The sequence below is a fragment of the Pteronotus mesoamericanus genome, unplaced genomic scaffold, assembly GCF_021234165.1.
Source record: "Pteronotus mesoamericanus isolate MK-2021 breed Mesoamerican mustached bat unplaced genomic scaffold, CSHL_Meso_final scaffold_533, whole genome shotgun sequence".
NCBI classification, from domain to species: Eukaryota; Metazoa; Chordata; class Mammalia; order Chiroptera; family Mormoopidae; genus Pteronotus; species Pteronotus mesoamericanus.
The window spans coordinates 1,971,890-1,991,217 of NW_026555320.1; the positions used below are offsets into that span (position 1 = coordinate 1,971,890).

General features: G+C 51.1%; 1 protein-coding gene across 1 annotated transcript in view; it reads left to right on the forward strand.

Annotated features, from left to right (window-relative positions):
- Nucleotides 1-19,328, forward strand: part of LARS2 (leucyl-tRNA synthetase 2, mitochondrial) — a 110,933-nt gene that overhangs the window by 76,472 nt on the left and 15,133 nt on the right. Inside the window, exons 11-15 of the mRNA XM_054594801.1 lie at nt 104-219; nt 1,481-1,764; nt 3,765-3,863; nt 6,824-6,961; nt 17,963-18,063. Coding sequence (XP_054450776.1) covers nt 104-219; nt 1,481-1,764; nt 3,765-3,863; nt 6,824-6,961; nt 17,963-18,063 — 738 coding nt within the window. The remainder of the gene's footprint in view (nt 1-103; nt 220-1,480; nt 1,765-3,764; nt 3,864-6,823; nt 6,962-17,962; nt 18,064-19,328) is intronic.

Here is a 19,328-nt window from a genome sequence, read left to right on the forward strand (position 1 = left end):
CTTTTACGGCTTCGGTCACAAACAAAGAGGGCACCTCCTGGTAGCAACTAAAGCTAAGGGTCGGTGCAAGGGAGACGTTTTGTGTTTCTTCCCCTCTTGGTAGGAATTCCCAGCACCAGCTCAGAGGACACCGTCGTAGCCCGGAGCCTGGGCCTGCCCTACTCCGACGTCATCGAGACTTTGCCAGATGGCACGGAGAGACTGAGCGGCTCCGCTGAGGTGGGTGCCCGTGGCCGGGGCCTGCGTACTGACTTCTAAATTCATGACCTCCACGTGAGTCCGATGAGACGTTTGCCTTTGGGGCAAATGACCACCCGCTGTGTCTCTCCTCCTGCACCTAACAGTCTTGCTGCCTCATCTCTTAAGCTGCGAAAGCAAAATAACATTCCTTTTCAAGATCTAGAAGTCTCTCAACTCTAAGCGAGCCTGATTTTAGAATAGTATGGTTCTCACAGCAACTAAGCTTTATTTTGGGACCCTTCTGCTTGAGAAAACTGACCTGTTCCAGGAAATCTCTCTCATTCATGAGTTTCTGGGAGGGACCAACAGTGTTGCGTGGGTAAGAGAGACTTTTGGGAGAGCTAGTGAGCATGTGCAGCACAACAGGGGTGCCCGTGGGGGGCGGGACAGGAGACGCCCTCCCCGGGGGAAGTGGGTCCTGCTGGAGGGCTCTGTGCTTCCAGGGATGCTGCAGGGCCGTCCTGAGAAGCGCTGCTTTTGGTCAACATAGCTGGGGGTTCTTACTCCTTTGGCTCCTGGGTGCGAGCTCCTTGAGGGCGGGGCCCCGTCCCTGAGCCGATGCCAGGTGCTCACCGTGGCGCCTGTCAGCAGGCCACGCTGGCCCGATCCTTGTCATTCGTTTCCTTCCCTGAAGAGCGTCAGGTGAAAAGAGAGTTTCTCTTTTCTACTGTTAGGGTTCTGCCCTGCTGGGTATAAAATGGAAGGATTTAGGTACAAAAGAGAGGTTCCAGTTCTTCAAGCTGGGACCCCACGTTCTGTTCCCTGCTTGACCTCATTCCTGCTTTGGGGCAATATTGAATTTTTCTTTTCTGGATATTTTCCGTTCCTCAACAGAGAAGCAGTCATTGAAAATACGTACCATGCAGTTCTTCACCGGCAGCTGAATGCTGGCATTTGATGTTCTCTGCAGGCGGGGGTGCGGGGAACCCCCCGAACAAGGGCCACTTTAGCCATTATACAGCCCCGTGGAACGTTGCCTAGGGCCCTCCCAAAAGATTTTAGTTTCTTATAAAATCACAAGAAAAAGTGAACTCTCAGGGTCAAAAATTATATCCCTTTTTATTCAACATAAAGTATAATTTTCAGTATTATCCTAGGGAGGAAGGGGCCCATGAAGGCAAAGGCACGGGGCACTCGCGGAAACCCATGTAGAACCACGTAAACGCAGCCGTCCCGCTGGCGGCGTGGGGGCGGTGATTTGTTCTTGTGCTGGGAGGAACAGGATCTCCTTCCCTCTCAGTTCACAGGTATGAACCGGCAGGAAGCGTTTCTAGCCCTGACTCAGAAAGCCCGGAGGACGAGAGTGGGTGGACATGTGACAAGTGACAAACTGAAGGACTGGCTGATCTCGAGGCAGCGGTACTGGGGCACGCCGATCCCCATGGTCCACTGCCCGGCCTGCGGCCCTGTGCCCGTGCCCCTGGAGGACTTGCCTGTGACCTTGCCCAGCATCACGTCTCTCACTGGCAAGGGAGGCTCCCCGCTGGCCACGGCCGCAGAGTGGGTGAACTGCCCCTGCCCCAGGTGAGGAGCCGTGTCCCCCGCCGAGACCGCGTCTGCAGTCAGGCCTGTGAAGCGTGACCAGCGCCTGCTGCCCGGGGTTAGCGTTGCCACGACTGCAGCGAATAACGATAATCGCGTCACTGTCACCGTCGCCCATTTCTCCTGCTCGCGAATCACCTCTCCACGCTGGCCAGCCTTAGAGGCGCAGTGAAGCGCGTCGCTGGTCTGTAAGTCCAACAGGGCCGTTCGGAAGAAAACCCGCATGGCCGCGTGTCATTCCTTTTCTCCACCGAGGCCTGCCTTCTCCTCCCAACTTGTACAGCGAGGGAGAGGAAGTGACCTTATCTTCTAACTACTTCCCGAAATAGTGTCTGTGTTCTAGCTGAAAGCTCTCCAAATGAGACGACCTGCCTTTCGTTTAGAGCTGCCTTTCATTTAGAGCCGCACTGCTGAGATCGGTGTCTCAGGGCAGCACTGGGTGCTAGCAAACGGTTTCCTGGGAGGGGGGGTTTCTCTGATAAGCTCCTACCCTCCAGGGGCCACCACTGTTCTCCGGGGGAGCCCCCTGACTAAAGTGCAAGAGGTTCCTGGGAGTCCCAGCGCCCACCCCACTTCATATCTGGGGCTCCGGACTCTGCTCAGCCACTTCCACTTAACAAGGGGGAGGAGGGGCGTGGCTCTTTGCTTCGGCGATGTTTGTAAAGCCAGTGTGAACTGCTTCACACATGTGAGAGAGAAGTGCGGCCTTTCTTCTATTTAAACATTAAAAGCGGACTCGAGCCCTTGATGCCGCATTAACGAGGAGTCATCGCTTCATCGCGGGGCTCCCCGGGCCGCTCCGCGTCTCCAGGAGCGCCCGAGGACTCATACTGCCCACAGGGCGGCATTTGGTGGCATGGTTGCCCTTGCTTCCATGTGGCTGAAGGGAGAGCCTTGAGTCTGTGTGGCTTCTCATTGCCACCCAGCCCATCCACTGCTGGCCCAGGCCTTGAGGGGCCTTCAGGGGAGCTGAGCCCCCTCCTTAGCTAGGCTTGACGAAGGGCACCCTCTCTTGGGACCCAAGAAGTTGTGGCTTTGGGCACCCGGATCCTTCACTCCCCAGGCCCACCACCCTAGGAACGCACCTCACAACTGGTCCAGCCGTCGGGCCCTGGTGGAACCCTGTCCAACACTCCCGTTTTCCCTACCATGGGTGTGGATTGCTCGTTCTTCTCAGCCCCTCCCACACCCAGGCTTTCCATTTACTTTACTGACCAGTAGGTTTGTCTTCGCCCTTCCGTTAGGAGCCTGTGTTGAGGTAGTGAACGTTGGTGAATGTGTACTGAACAGCTCTCTGGAGGGGGCTTCCGATTTGCAGTGTTGCCGGTTTCGGTGCTGTGTGTACGCCCCCCCAGGGCTGGTTTTAGGCTGCCTGCTTGACCTCACTTGTCGCCGAGAGGGGAGGCGGCGCTCACGGGCCTTCCCCACGAGCTGGGGTGAACCTGCGGCAGCGCACTCTGCCTTTGGGCCTCGAGGATGATTTATTGTCTGAGGTCACCCCTGTGGACTTCTGTACCCCGTCCCCTAGGGCAGAGGTTTAAAAAACAAAACAAAATGAGTTCATTTTTCAGTGCAACATCTTGCTACATTTGATTTTCAACTTCGTAAATTGATTTTCCTCTGAAGCGTTGTAAAGTAGGCATTGGCTGAAGGCAGGCTTGACATGCCTGAAATAGAAGTTAATGCGCAAAGAAGACGCTCTTGTCTTGTTTTAGGTTAGGTTTCCAACAGGTAAATTTGGAGAAGCGGAGAATAGGGTTTTCATTGTTAAAGGTTGAAACTTTTATTTTGTAAATTTCTTTAAAACATCATTTAGGGGACAATACAGGAAGAGAGCTGTCTCTGAATTGTCTTTTTCAGACGTGGCATTGTTCTTATGACATTTCAAACTCCTCCTAATTACCATAGGTTTCTCAAGAGCTGGTGGAAAACTGCATTAATACTGAAAAGAAACCAGTTGATGAACTTCATTTATTTCTTAGGTGCAAGGGAGCAGCCAAGAGAGAGACAGACACGATGGATACCTTTGTGGACTCCGCCTGGTACTACCTCAGATACACCGACCCCCACAATCCTCACAGGTAGAGCCCCGCCCAGCTCCTCCTCGTGGTCGGGCAGGTGTTCCACAGGGCACACACCAGCGTGGAATCAGATATGCGGGAGGTTTATTGGGGGAGGTGCCCATGGAGAATGAAGGGTGAGGGAGCAGCAGTCGACCGGGGGCGCCCTTGGACCACGATGCAGGTCCGACACCTGGGAAGGGAGCCCGGGAGGGAAGGGGACCGGGTAGGGAGAGCCTTAGAGCACGCAGTGAGGCCCTGAGAGAGTCTCGCCAGGCCGACAGGAAGCCCCGGGCAGAGGCGGGCCATCAGAGTCCCAGCTCGGGCTGAGATGACGCTGCTCTGGTCTGCTCCCTCTGGGACAGCGTGGACACCCAGTGGGTTTCAAGATGGAGCTGTGGGCCATGTGCTCCTTGAAACAGATCTTGCAAAGGGAGTGTGTTGTTAGATGATTGAATTCGATTCTTCATGGCCAAGGAAGCCCCCAGTAAAAGAAAGATAAAACACAGTGGGGGGAAGGGCCCTGGCTGGCGTGGCTCAGTGGACTGAGCGCTGGCCTGCAAACCAAAGGGTCGCTAGTTCGATTCCCAGTCAGGGCACATGCCTGGGTTGCGAGCCAGGTCCCCAGTGAGAGGAGTATGAGGCAACCACACATTGATGTTTCTCCCTCTCTAAAAATAAAATAGAAAATTAAAAAAAAAAAGCCAAAACACAGGAGAAGGAAGGAAGTGCTGTAGCCCTCCCCCTTGGCCCCGCACCACCCTGCATTTGTGCCCTTGGAAAGATCCAATGTTATTTACTTAACTGAAAATAACCGATGTAACTATACAGGGAGGGTAGAGGGTAGGGTTTATGAGAGCTAAGAAACACCACCTCTTCTCATGCAAGCAACTGTTCATATCTAAAATTGATAAGTCAACAAAGAGCATACACATGTGTTCAATAATTGCCAGAAGAAGCCACCGAGGGGATTTACACGTGGCCAAGGGGCCGGGGTGCTGGGGGGAGGGGATGGGGAGGGGCGGGGGGGGCGGTGGTTAGTGCCGGAAGGGGCGGGGCCCGCTGCTCTGAGTGGCGCGCCTTCTGTGCTGCTGGGTTTTCAGCTGAGCGTATGTTTCCTTGGCAAAGCAGATACAAAAGGGAGGAGCGCAGTAGGTAGACAGGTAAAAAGAGAATGAGGACAAAACTATTGCAGAGCACAGGAAAAACTGCAAAAAGCCACTGTGTTCAGAGACCTTTGCCAGCCTGCCCTTGTCTGTGGGAGAACAATTATTCTGAAACCCTGAGGCCCATGTTATAAAAATGCACCATTTTTCTTCCTTGCTTGTAAAATCACATATTTGCAGTGAGACGGGCCAACGCCGCCCCGCCCGGCAGCGCTGAGGTTCTGGCGGGTGGGTTCAGGCCCTGTGAGTGGGGCTCTGAGGACAGTAGCCAGCAAAGGCAGGCAGGGCGCAGGGGGACCGTTGTGGCTGGGAGCCGCAGGGTGGCCCCGGCTAAACCACAGAGGGGACCCCCTTCTGGGGTTCCTTCTCCGAGGGGCCACCAAGTAACGGCTGGCTTGGGACTCGAGGGACTCGGGCTCCCGACCTCTCAGAGAGCTTCAAAGGAAAAGCTTCTCATAGGTGTCGGAGACTAAATGACCGTGACGAGCCCTCCTCGCGGCGAGAGGCCTGCACGGCCCCCAGCGCGGGGCTGCCGCGCGGCCCGTGGCTTTCCTCCCCCAGTGCAGTGCGCGCGCCGGTGGGAGCCGCGCTCGGTGGGAGCCGCGCTCGGTGGGAGCCGCGCTCGGTGGGAGCCGCGCTCGGGGTTTCCGCGCGGATTGCAGATCTAGGCGCACCGGGCCCGCTTTTAGCAGCCAGCCCCCAGTTTCTCCCAAACTTGTTTTGGGGCTGAGGACCATCCTAGACTCCCCTTGCTTTTCCATCACCTGGATTAGCAGTCGGATTTCTCTGGAGAGCCATTTTTCACAAAGAAAAAAAAATTAATTTTACTGCTATGCTGGCATGGTGATTGCAGGAGCAGTGACCGAGCCGCAGGAAGGTGCGGCGCGGGGTGGTTGGACAGGCTCACCTGCCGAGCACCAGGCTCTTGCGTGAAGCAGGAGCAGGGTTGCGGGGGGGGGGGGGGGGGAAGTATGGGGGACATAAGTGGAGGGCAACTCACAGATATTTGAAACCCTGGAGTCCGAATGCATCGGCTGGCCTCCCCCGAGGACACCCCCTGGGGAAGGAAGAGGTCCGTCCCCAGCAGCGCTGCGCCGACACACGCGCGCACGCACACACCTCTGCACACTCACAGACCCAGAGTCCCAGCCAGAAAAGAGAGGGAAGGGGCGCTCCCTCTCCTTCCCAGCAGCCTTGAGGGCCCAGGAGCATGAGAACACCTTACTTTTAGGGTCTTTGTGGGCTATAAACCTCTTACGTGAGAGGGAGTTTGGGGGCTCTTTCCCGACGGTTACCCTAAATTTGCTCACTGCAGTCAGGAGCCATATACAAGCTCTTGCTGACTGCATTTTAAAAATAAGATTGAATTTCTGTTTTAAAATGAACATTTAATATCTACGTGGTACTCTCCATTGTAAATGACACATTGCCCCCTATTGGTAAGAACTTAAAATTTTGATTTTTCTATCATAATAAAAATCGAAATAAATCTAGTCCGATATGCGTTCTACAGAAGTACCTTTATTCCCACTGGTGTATTTTTCTCTCACCCTCATTTTATATAAAAATTGCATTTGTTAAAATATGTCAGTAACAGCTTCTGAAACTGTTTCTGTAAATTCTGTAAATTAACACCGAGCCCATTTTTTTCCTCCTTTGTTATATAAGGTTTTCCTCTTCTTATATTTTAAACAGGCACGCTCTGTTTTTCTCTGACGTAATTTATTTCAGGGCCTATGCAAAATTACAGTCAGTCTGTCTCACGCAATTGTGGCAGAGCAGGTTTTTAAAAACGGCCATTTCCCTCCCTCCCAGGCCTTTCGACGCAGTGTTGGCAGACTACTGGATGCCCGTGGATTTGTACATTGGAGGGAAAGAACACGCCGTCATGCACTTGTTCTACGCGAGGTTCTTCAGTCATTTTTGCCATGATCAAAAAATGGTCAAACACAGGTGAGTGTGCGGACTGCGGCGTGAAAGAACTCAGTAGCGTGATCAGCACCTCAAGGCTGGTGTCAGGTCTTCTGAAGGCAGGCGAGTGTCTGTGGCAGAAGAATTCTATTTTACACGTAGGCTTTAGCGGTCCTGGTCCGCCTTCACTACGGGAAGTACATTCCTGCCACCTAATTGGTTCTAGCAGGTGGCATTGCCTATTCACATAGAATCGTGCCTTCAGCTCTTCTCTGTTTAACTAAGTATTTGAGGTTTTTTTACCTGAGAGGCAGAGAAAGCGGTGTATAACGTTACACTGTTGCTGTTTGTAGCTTCTCATGTGCACTCCGGTTTATCTTCTGGTGCCTTAGTGCAAGCTCTATTTCTAAGCTTGACTGAATCCTGCCTCAGTACATCACTCTGATAAAGGGATACAATGAATTGAAAGCTAGGGAATCACATTGTAAATCCATTGATAAATTCCTCTCTTGTTGGCCGATGGTCCAGTCCCCACTGTGCTCAGAAAGATGGGTGTGTGTGCTTTTTCCCCATGAAGTATATCGCATATATAAAAGATGCATTTAATGCATTGTACGATTTAAAGGCCAAGATGAAAATGCCACGCACCCCCTTCTCCATTTAGGAGCCAGAGCATCACAGGTCCCTTGGCACCCCAAGTGCCCCCTCCTATCATCCCTCTTCCTACCCCACCCAGCAAACCCCTCTCCTGCATCTTGAATTATTCATCCTCCTTTTCTTTCTTTTTTTAAAAGAGATTTTATTTATTTACTTTTAGAGAGAGGGAGAGGGAAGGAGAAATAGAGGGAGAGAAATAGTGTGTGGGAGATACATCGGTCAGTTGCCTCTTGCACACTCCCAGCTGGGGACTGGGCCCGCAACCCAGGCACGTGCCCTGACTGGGAATTGAACCAGCAATGTTTCGGTTCCCAGGCTGGTGCTCAATCCACTGAGCCACACCAGCCAGGGTTCTCCTACTTTTCTTTATAAATGCATCACCTCTGTAATTTTTCAATAATATATGTTATTTAGTTTTCCTATGTTTGAATGTTGCATAAATAGAATCCTATTTCATGTATCCTGATTGCTTTTCTCACTCAAGATTTTGGGATTCATCCCTGTGGCTGCGTGGACATGTTTCATTCCCGCCGCACGGCTGGTGGCGCTCTGTGACGGGGACTGGGATTCTCGTGCAGAGCCCAGCTAACGTGTCCGGATCACCATTAGTGCTCGCCAGACAGTTTGCCCAATTACGAACAAAACCGCTGTGCACATTCTCATCTGTGTTTCCTGACCCATGCGCCAGTGGGTCTCTGGAACTGCCGAATTGCGGGTTTGCACGTGTCACCTTGACTCAGGAACGGCACATTTTTCCAAGTTGGTTATGTAACCCTACTCTTCTGCCAGGGGAGCTGAGAGCTCCTAGTGCTAGATCTACATCTTCATCCTTACAACCGCTTGACATTTTGACTCACTGGCTGGTTATGTGACGGATTCCCCTCTGAGTTATAGCTGAATTTAAAAACACTGCCGACTGCCGGAAGTTTGCATGTTTTTCCTGTTTACGGACCTCTGTGTTTCCTCTTCTGTTAGATCCCTGTTTGTGTCTTTGTCCTTTATTTCTTCTGAATTGTCTTCTATTGATTGCAGGAATTCTTTAGTTATTCTGGATGCTACTGTTTTTTTCAGCAGTAAGTATTGCAAATGGTTTTTTTTCTCCTGTTCTTAGCTTGTCTTATATTTATGATGTCTTTAGATGAACGAAAACTCTTAATGTAGTAAATTTTAATAATCTTTAATTGCTTTCCGTGTCTCAGGGCCATCTATTTCCCCGCTGGTCGATGGTGCCCTCTGCCTCATAAATCAAGTTGTCAGACATACACAAGGTCCTACATAGGATCTTTATCTCTCCATTGGTCTATTTGCTCTTTCCTGGGCTAGTTATTTCCTGGCTTTACGCTAACTTTACAAGTCTTAGTATTCAGGAAGGGAAGGCCTCCTACTTTGTTCTTTTCCTCTAGGAGTATCTTAGCGACCCTTGGATCTTTGTTCTTCTGTGTAAATTTCAGATTCTGCTTGTCAATGTCTACAGAAGTGTCTAGTAGAAATGTACTTGGAGTGGCTAATATCTTTTCTCACTCTTCCTTCATGCATCTCTGATCTTAACATCTGAAGTCATATCCCTTTTATCTCTGAAACATGCTTTAGTATATTTCTTATGCTCTTCGCTGAAGGTCCTTCTATTAGTATTTATTCGTGAGTTTGCCAGCTCAGTGACACATTTAAAGCAATGTGTGTGTGTGTGTGTTTATATCTTTTTTTTTCATGTTTTTCATCAGTACAATAAATTGGGCTCACCTGTCCGCTATTACTGCCAGGAGCATATTTCCTGGGATGGTTTTTGAGTTACTGTTGTGTTTTGTTGTTTGCTTTTTTAATACAACATCCTTTAGGATATTTTTTAATTGCAGAGAAAAGGGGGAAAATATCTGATTATCTCCCTGTCTAGATAGCCCCTGTTAACAATAAAAAATAAAATAATAAAAAAGTGACACATGTATAAGATTAAAATTTTTAGCTGCACAGAAGGAGGACATTAAAACCTCCCTCCCTGCACCCCACACTCCACACGCCTCCTCAGCCTGCTCACAGTTTCTTGTGATTTCTTCCAGGAAAATATTTTGCATATCTCCATGTTTCTATTGATACATTCGTTTTCAAATGCTGCATATATTACATATGTCTTTTGCTTTTTTTTATTAAATAGTATATCTTGGAGCTCCTTCCACATCAGCACATAAAAATCTTCTATTCTCTTAAATTTATTCATAGTATTCCATCATATGGATATGCCATAATTTATTTAAGCAGTCATCCGTTTTTTAATTGCTTTTACAAAAAAAAAAAAGCCAGTGACTCTTTCATTCTTGGCAGGTATTTGGAATCATATCTGTAGTCTCTAGTCCTCACACTGTGGACTGCTGGGTCAAAAGATTTGTGTTTTTAAATTTTGATAGCTGAAAAATACATGACTTTTCAAACCTCTGGAATGCACGGAAATCCAGTTTCATTCAAAAGCAGCACAGCGAAAGCTCAGCCCTGCTCCCCCACTCTGTCTGCATACACGGATTAAAAACCTACTTACAGAAAACTAATTTAGCATATAAATTAAATACTTACAATGATTTTCTTCTCATTAGTCCCAGAGAGCTGCATGTGTAAAAATAAACTGATCTGCATCAGGACACTGAACACATTAGCAGCAGCATTGACCCTCGGTAATAAAGGCCTGCAGCTCTCTGAGCCCCGGGTCACTGAATCTGGGCTCCTGCCTCACGTTTCTTATTTCCTGTCTACGGAAACGCCTTCACCTCCCCAGGCACCGATGGCCTGGAAATTGCGTCCTCTTACTGCCACAGTCTGCTGGCTACTGTACGCTCTCGGTGACTGTTTAAATAAATTGAGTTTAACCCCTTGAAATAAACCGATAAAAGGTTACGTCCCTCAAAGGCAAGGTTCCGTTTGGGGTGGGGAGCATGGGGCAGAGGTGAAGCGCAAAGACCAAATGCAACATGAGACGCGTCTCTTTTTCACATGGGTCTAGAAACAGACCGTGGATGCCTTCTCCTCATCAGTGGGACACATGTCTCCTGCTTGCGAACAGTTCTTCATAGAAGGAAGAGATGAATCAAGAAATCATTCAATGGCTATTTCAAGGCATGGGACAGGGCCTGGCTGCTTTTATGACTTCCTCACAGAGGCTTAATACTGTATCTGAGGAGAAAAAAGGCTTGCAGCATTCCAGGGTCATTTTAAAATATGGTTTGGGGTATGACTTTGTACTATTCAAATGGTGTTCTAATTTGCTTTACCATCACCTTTAAGGGGTGGCTATATGGTATAAATTGAAGTCTATCTCTGCAGTATTCATTTTTTGGTTTTTAAAAAATTATTTGAAAGAGAACGTTCTTTTCCACACCCTCCCACCCTGAGTAAAACAGAGAGATCTCTTCTGAGCACTTAGAAGCCTGGCCTTTGGGAAGAAGGAGCAGAAAGCGCCGCCCCCCCGCCTCTCTGCACAGCTGTTGGGGTCGCTCTTGTTAAACACACAAGGCAGCGGGTCCTCTGAAGATGGCTCCTGAGCAGCAGGTCTTCATCAGAGACATTTTCCTGAACCCGGGGGCCGCGAATGAGGCGAAGACCACCCTCTTCCTGCGACTAGGAGTGCCGAATGCTCCGGGTGGGGTTTGCACATAGCCGCCCTCGGAGGACAAATGGAGCCTCTCAGCCACACACGGCTTTCTCTTTACTTATTAGCTATTTCTTTTTTAAATGTGTATAAATCAGAATGTTATGTCTACTCCTGTGTCCCTTTGGAGTAGCACCGTCATTTCCGGAGGGGTTGAGATAACAGCTGGTCCGCTTTCGTACATTTCTCAGCCCCTTTGCCGCTGTCTCAAGCAGTAGCTCTAGAGTGGGAGCCCCGAGGCCTCTGTCTGAGATCTCTGCCCCGTGCTCCGTTGCAGCACTCATTAGCGTCCGGACTAGAAACCCCACCCCCTTCTTTCTCAGTGGCCGGGAATTCGGTCTCCTCCAGGCCTCCTTTTCCCACTGTAGTTCTGGTTAAATTTCTCCAAATACTGAACACAAACAGCAAAGGTTTAAGTGGATCGGATCATCTTTTCTGCTTTCCAAAAGCGCCCTGGCCCTTTCTTTCACCGCCTGCACATTTGGGTTTGCGTTTGACTGTTCAGAAGGTCTCTTTTCCCTGTCCAAGAAGCTGGCCTCCAGGTTGGGTGTGCCCGGGCACAGGGCAGCAGGGGTCTTCATTGCGTCTCTGAAACGCCAGGTTAATGATGAAGCCAGAATTAACGTCGGCAGGGAATTTGCAGAAGAAGACACACCAATGATCAAGAAACATACTATAAAGTGTTTCCCTCGCCGGCAAAGAAACACAGATCTCACCGCTGTGAGGTGCTGTTTTCCATGGAGCAAAGGGGTGGGGATGGGAGCCGCTTGCCCGAGCAGACAGGCATGCGGAGCGGTGCCTGGAGAGCTCTTCGGCCGGGCGGAGCGCGAGCCCTACAGACGTGCGCACTTTGGACACACTGATTACACTTCAAGGAATCTGTCCTCAGGAAGTAATCAGAAATGCAGACTTAGGCACCAAAGTGCTCGTGTATCATTTCGAAAGCTAAAATTTTGGGGTGTAACCTCAATGCCCCAAAATGCTGAGAGAGAGTAAATCAAGTATAGCTCATCTGTATGGAGGACTCCTGTACAACTCTTTAGAATTACATCGCAGAGAATGTTTGATAGCACGGAGAAAGGCATCTGAAGCCATGAGAAGTGAAAACGGAAAGATATAAAATTGTGGATACAGTTTGTTTATCTCTGTCTTTATATGCACATACACTGCACAACAGAGAAGACTGGAAAAAATTGTGCTGGCGTGTGAATGCGAGTTTTCTCCAGATGGTGAACTTATTGATGATTTTATTGGTTTTTAATGCACTTCTGATTTTTTCAATGATTATATAGCTTTATAACAGGGAAAACCTCCCAGTCCTTTACAGTATATACAGGGTCCAGCACAAATAACACCCTTTGTTTATTACAAAATCATAAGCATGTAATTCTGTAGCATACCAATATCACACTCAAGCACACCATATGACATTTTAGGTGAAGTGTTCAAATTGCTGCCATCTCGTGGGAGACATTCACGCACCCTGCCAGCTGCCCTCGAGCAGGCCTCGCTTCTGCCTGGACGCATTTTGCAGCAGGGCAAAGGGCTGGGCCTCCCATTTGATTGGTGGGCGTGGTAGGTGTCAGCTTTGGCTGGAAGCCACTCTGCGCTAGGTCTCAGGACTGGGCTGGCCGCTGCAGGGGGGCTCGTGGCCGTGGCGGCAGAGTCGTGGCTCCTGTCCCCTGACCTGAGATACGGAAGCCTGTTCTCTCCCTTTGTGAGAAACACTGTAAACATGGGAATCTTGTCGGGTTTTATTGTTGCTCTTTAATACCCCTCAGAGAGACACTAAATCCCCCACACTGAAATTCTCCCAGCAGTTTGCAGCCCGAGAGCAGCAGCATCAGAAGCGGCTGCTGCGCTGCTCCCAGCCGCCCGCTGACCCTGGAGGGCTCAGCAGGCCCTGGTCCTCTGGTCCCGCCGGAAACGCAGCTACGGTGTGGGAGCAGGGGGCGGGGGAAGGAAGGGAATAGATGAGAAGCTTTGCTGGGTCTCACTGTACTAATAAGGTCTCCTTCTGTGCTGAGGGCTGGCTGCTAGGAGATAGAAATAGTGGTATTTTAAGAATGAGCCATGGCTTAATACTTGGAAACTGGCTAATGATGTAAATATATGGCCCTAGACACAGGGTGAGGAAGAGGAGGCGGTGGCTAAGTTTGGAAAGTCCAGTCTAGAAGCTGGGTTCAGACACCTGGGGCTTCCTGCTTTCTTTTTTCCAGATCTACGTAGTAGCCGCCTGACCAGGCCAGGAGAGTGGGCAGCAGGCTCTCAGGGCTTTGCGAGTAGGTCAGCGTCATCCCCAGTGGCCGGTTAGGGCTCTGAGTCCTGAGATTCTTGTAGCCGCCTCTTGGTTAGTATGTTCCTTGTATGCAGATTTTTATGAGGCTGCTTAAAATAGCCTATCAGTCTGTGTTCTGAAATTCCTTGTTCATCCTATTAATCAGCAACCCCCGCGCCCCACCCTCCCTCTCAGTTTCTTCTTCCTCCCCCTCTGTCTGGCCCTCCGTGCTTTCCTTTCTTAGTGAGACAAAGGTGGCCCTCAGTGACCAGCAGGTATGGATTATCATTTCTGAATTAGTGCAGCCCAAATGATGAAGGAAACTCTGAAGACTTGTCACTCTGCTTGCCCGTAGCGGTGATCCCCCGCAGCGCTGGTGGTAGAGGAGCGAGGAGAAAGCACAGGGGTGTCTCTTCATGAAATGACACTGTCTAGGGCCATCCCCAAGGCAGAGGCCCTGCGTGATGCCCCCACTCTGGGTGGTCCCCGAGCCAGACGGGGGTGGGTTGATGGTTTAGAGTTGCAGGTGTTCGCTTTGTTTCAAAGCCCGCGGCTATACACAATCACTGTGATGAATGAATAACCCAGTTGCTTTTACGAGTTTCCCAAGTACCATTTGTTTAATGAATGAGTAAATAAACAAATGGGAAATACATTACACCAGTCATGTATCTTGACGATGAACTTGGCAATGTGGAGTGATCCCTGCTCCAGCAGCACTGGGGTCCGAGTCCAGCAGGGCCCTTGATGTCCCCTTGACTCTCACTCCCATGCGCCATGCCCTCCGAGTCACACCTCGTGCCTCCTGCTTGAGGTGTTGACTGTTATTTATGAGCATGTCTTGGGCCGCCCATTTTACCGTAAGCTCTCTGATTAATTGCAGAGTGCTCGGGACCCAGTTGTTCAGACGCGTATTGAATAAATAAACACGTGTGACTCCTCATTTTGAGCTACACTGAACGTTGGAGGGGGGGATGTGGCTGGCTTCAGCCAAAAAAATGAGAACCAGATTCACACAGCCCTGCGGGGCGCCTCCTGGGGCCCTGGAAGAGTTGGGGGGGTCACTGGGGAATGAGCAGGACTCTGGGAGCTGGGAAGCACCCCTTCCCCACAGGGAAATTCCAGGCAGACATGCTTGGGCTTCTCCCTGACTCACTGTCCCATTCCTGCTCCTCCTGGGAGCTTGCAGGGGACAGAGGTTGAACCCTTTGAGTGCACCTCCCCCTGCGAAAGCTCATGGCCCCAACTAGTAGCCATAGTACCCAGCGCCTGCCCTTCATTTGCCTCTTTCTTCCTTTGTCCCTTGTCCCCCTCCACGCTGTCCCCACCTCTGCTCAGCATGAGGTTTGTTTATTTGTTCACGGGAACAAACGTGATTTAGCTCAAACCAATTAACGTTTATTGAGCATCACCTGTGACCCAGGCACTGGGAGGGGTCTTCAAGAATTCTCCTCCTCTTACTCCTTCCTCGCAGGAGGGAGACAACCAGGGAGGCAACTGAGCTGAACACGCAGTCAGACTTAGCATCTGCAAATGCACGTGCAGGCACCACACCAGAAAGAGCAGCTCGATACTGACCAGGAGGGTCCAAGACGCCTTCCCGGGGGAAGCGGCATGTGAGTCGAGCCTGGAAGGCGTCATTTTGGAATCACTTCAGGGAACAGTGTGAGTGAGGACAGGGAAGCACGTAAGGGCAACACATGGAAACAGCAGAGGGCGTGACAGGGAATGAGGGGAGGTCCCTGGTGGCCGGGCTGAGGCATTGAGACTTGATTGGGAAGGAGCTGACCTTCAGATGTGACTGGACTCTCCTTTCCTCGCTCGCGGCTCTGAGGGTGCTCGGGCGCTGGTTTGGTCCAGTGAGAGCCAGCAGATGGGGTCCCCCAGGGCAGGGGGGTGCTTTGCCCTCCGCACATCCCCCCGGCCTGGCTCAGCCCAGACACATAGTAAGCACTCAGTAAACTCCTGTTGAAATTTTTTTTTTTTTTTAATGATATATTTCACATGGTGACTGCGTTTCCCGAGAATGTGATCCTAGGAAGAATTCGAGGCTCCCCCGGAGCCAGCCAGGAAGAGCTGCCAGGCAGGATCCGTGATGCTTGGGAGGTGGGAGCCGGGCGCACCTGGGCAGTACCCCCGCCCCTGCCGGAGGCGGCCCTGCGCGAAGGCGTGCGGTCCGGGGAGATGAGAGCCCTGCAGGCTTCGGCTGGCTGCTGGGTCCTTGTGCTTCTGAAGCGGGTGCTTTGCTCCCTGGGGGACGCCTGCCCGTTCTGGGGGCAACCTCCAGTGTGAACACTCCCCTGAGAGGGTCGGAGGTGGTTCAGAAGCAGGTTCTGAAGTGGCCCTGGTGTCAGCAGCCAGGCTGGTGCCGCCCACCGTGGAGCCCCAGTGTGTTCCGGGGCGGGGAAGGGGGGAGCGTTGGCGCTGGGGGCCTGCAGGAGTTTGGTCACATTCTGGTCGTTGACCTGGGTGCTGGTTACACCGCGCGTTTATGTTGTGAAAATCCATCAGGTTTTACCCTGGGATTATAGGATGTCCCCTTTGGGTGCTGAACTCCTCTTTAACGTTTACTGTTTGAAGAGCGCAGCCTTCGGCCGCCAGGCCGCCCTTGGGCTGAGGCTGGCAGGCTGCAGTTCCGTCCGTTCCCGGGAGGTGGCGGCGTCGCGCCACTTGATAAACAAGAACGCAGAGCCGGATTCCTGTTTCTTTGCCCACCCTTCCTGAGGACTAGGTACTACTGATTTTGATTTATTTCTGAGATCTAGATTATTCCCTTCCTCTTTCCATCCCAAAGACATCTTTTACACAACCTTCTCTTAAGAGCCACCAGAGCCATGGACTCGCAGTGAGGGCCGAAAGGAACGGCCTTCACAGCCAGCGCAGGAATCCCGGAGCCTGAGACTGTAGCAAACGCATCTTCCCGGCTCCCAGCACCGGAGCGGGGCTGGGAGTGGGGGGGTGGGGACCACAGTCTCTATCGTTTGCCTTAGGCAACAGCGATGTACACATATACACGTGCTCACAACAAGATTTTAAAATACAAAGACCAGGAATCCTTTATCCAGTTGACCCTCGTCTCTTTCCTGCTCAATCTCTTTGTTCCACTCTGCCAGCCTCCACTCCCCCACGCCCAGATCCACTAGAAAGTTTCCTTGAAATCACCTCTGTTCACACAGCCACGGTGACAGGGCCGCACAGCATCCGAATTGGAGGCCTGCCCAGAGGCCTTAGTAACATAGCTCACCTAGACCACACAGCCTAGTGCCGAGTGGGAGCCCATGGAATGAACAAAGCCGGCCTGCTGCCTGCATCACCACAGCTACATTTGCCGTCTCTTGGGCCTCTTAGAAGTTATTGGTTTTTTGAACCTTTGTAAGTGAACTTGAAGCCCCTCCAGGTCTGCCTATTGAAAGGGCCATCGGGCAGAACGTCACTCGGTCTCCTGTGTGCCTTTGTGAGTGTGAGGTACGGGCCCGGTTAGCAGCCGATGCCTCCACATGTCCCCCTTCGAGTTTGGAGTAGCCCTTGCTCACGTGCCTCAAAGCTCAATCAGGTGAGCTCCACAGAGAACCCCTTCCAGTCCGAAATAAAGCAATTCAGTATGAGGGTCAGCCTTGCCTTGTCCTCGTTAGAGGAAATGTTTGTGTTTTTCTATTCTGCCAGTAAGGGTGTGACTAAAACTCTTCTAAAAACAGGCACTGTAAGTAAATTATTATACATCTATATTGTACAACATCAGACAGGTATTTAAAAATGAGATACATCTACATGGACTGTTGTGGGAAAAAAATCCATTCATATTCATAGATTTTTTTCCTATTAATGGATAATGGTTAAATGAAATAGCACAAAGTAATGTATATTACGATCCCATTAACTTAAATACCCCTCAAAAAATCTCTGCTACCATCGATACGTATATACAGGTTTGTGGGGAAAAGGTGTTAAAAAATGTCTCCAGACTTTTTCAGGATATTCACCAAATTATTAAGAATAACTGCCCCCTCAGAGCGTAGTAGGCCTAGAAAGAGGGGTGTAATGTTTGGTGAACAGAAAGGGTACAATCATGTATAATTTGTATAATTTAAAAATTTCTAAAGAATGATCCCACCTTGCTTATCTATGTACAGATAAGCAAACTGAGGCTAAGAACAGGTAAGGGAGTATCATTAGCTCGCAGAATTCTTTGAGAAGCAGAGCTGAGACCCCCCTACCCCCACCCCCCGCCACAACATTCAGGTTCTTTCCACTTCGCCACGGTGGAGAGAAGTTAGTACCTGCTGGTCTGACTTAATTTGCTCACTGCTTGTGTACAAGGAGCTATTTGTTCAAGTGGGTTTACAAGTGGCGCTGTTCGGCCTACCCGTTTTCAGAGAGAGTGGTTCTCTCTGCCCATCGGCTGGTAAGGTTTTTATTGCTGTTTTCTGGATGCTTCGAATTCCTACCCCACCAGTTTTCTTCTGTTGTCTTTTCTCAGAGAGCCTTTTCATAAGCTGCTGGCCCAAGGCCTCATCAAGGGGCAGACATTCCGCCTACCATCGGGTCAGTACCTAAGGAGAGAGGAAGTAGATCTCACAGGTAAGAGTGACCCATTCAGTCCCACACAGGTACATGCAAAGAATGGAGACCAGGCCCGAGGCTCTGTTGCCAGAGTCCTGGCTGGGTGGAGAAGCCAGGAGAGGGGCCTGCTGGCTTCCTGCGCTCTGAGCCCCAGCCTGCTCTGGGCTGGTGCCCTCCGAAGGCCGGGCCTGGCCTGGCCTGGCTGGCTGCTCCTCAGCCCCACCTAGTCCAGCTTCAGTGTTCGTTAGTCTGTGACGTGGAACCAGCCTGAGTATCGCCTCCTGTCTTCTGGCCCACGTTTGACAGTCCCTTCTAGGGACAGAGCCCCCAGGCCCAAGAGATGCTCCTTCCAAGCCTGGGGTACCTTCAGTGTTTCTCTGCATGTGATCTGCAGGCGCATTTGAGAGCCCGTGGGGGGCCACCCCTCTCTTGGCTCCCGCAGGCGCCAGGAGCCGCCCCGCCCGGCACCTCCTGGCACAGTGCTGCTTGCTGACTCCCTGACTTCCCTGTCCTCCCCGCTCTCCCGGGCCCTGCCCTCTGCCCAGTGTTTGCACTCTGTCGCAAGGATGTGCCATGTGCACCCGGCATGCAAATGAAGGAGATGACCTGTTCCGAAGTGGGGAGGGGTGTACATGGGGGCAGCCGTGAGAAGCCCCCAGCACTCTGGCCGTGGAATTTTTTAGAAAACCAGAGCGTAATGGATGAGATTGGGTAAACCCAACACCCCTAATATGGCCTTCAGCCTCCCACGCCAGACACTACAGAGAAGGCTTAAGGGGAGGCAGTCGGTGAGTTACCTAATTAAAGCGGTGATATGTCCAGTTAGGAATGGTCACCCTGGGAGAAGAAGAAGCTGGAGAAGCAGAAATTGGCAGTCTTTCTCCCACACAGAGCAGAGGGGGCAGGAGCTAAATCTGGGGGCATGTATGTCTGTGCGCTGCACAAGGGCACCCTGCGGAGGGGCCCAGCGGGGCCTGACATCCAGCCATGTGCCGAGCCACACACCGCAGGGCCACATCTGTCAAGAGAAGGCACCTTTTTCTAACTTCTCCAGCTCTCTGCCCAGAAGATGCCTTTCTCCTGCTTTGCTCACAGCCCCAGAGTGCAAGCCGCAGCCCCAGGGTGTGTGCGGGGTCTGGGGCAGTGGCCCTGGGCCTCACCACAGCCTGCTCAGAACGTCTCCCTCCGCTCTGATGTCATGGGGCCACACAGCATTGTGACCGTCTTTTCCCTTCTCACGCAGTGTTGTCCCCTGGGATAGAATCCTTGGCTCGGCAGGGCAG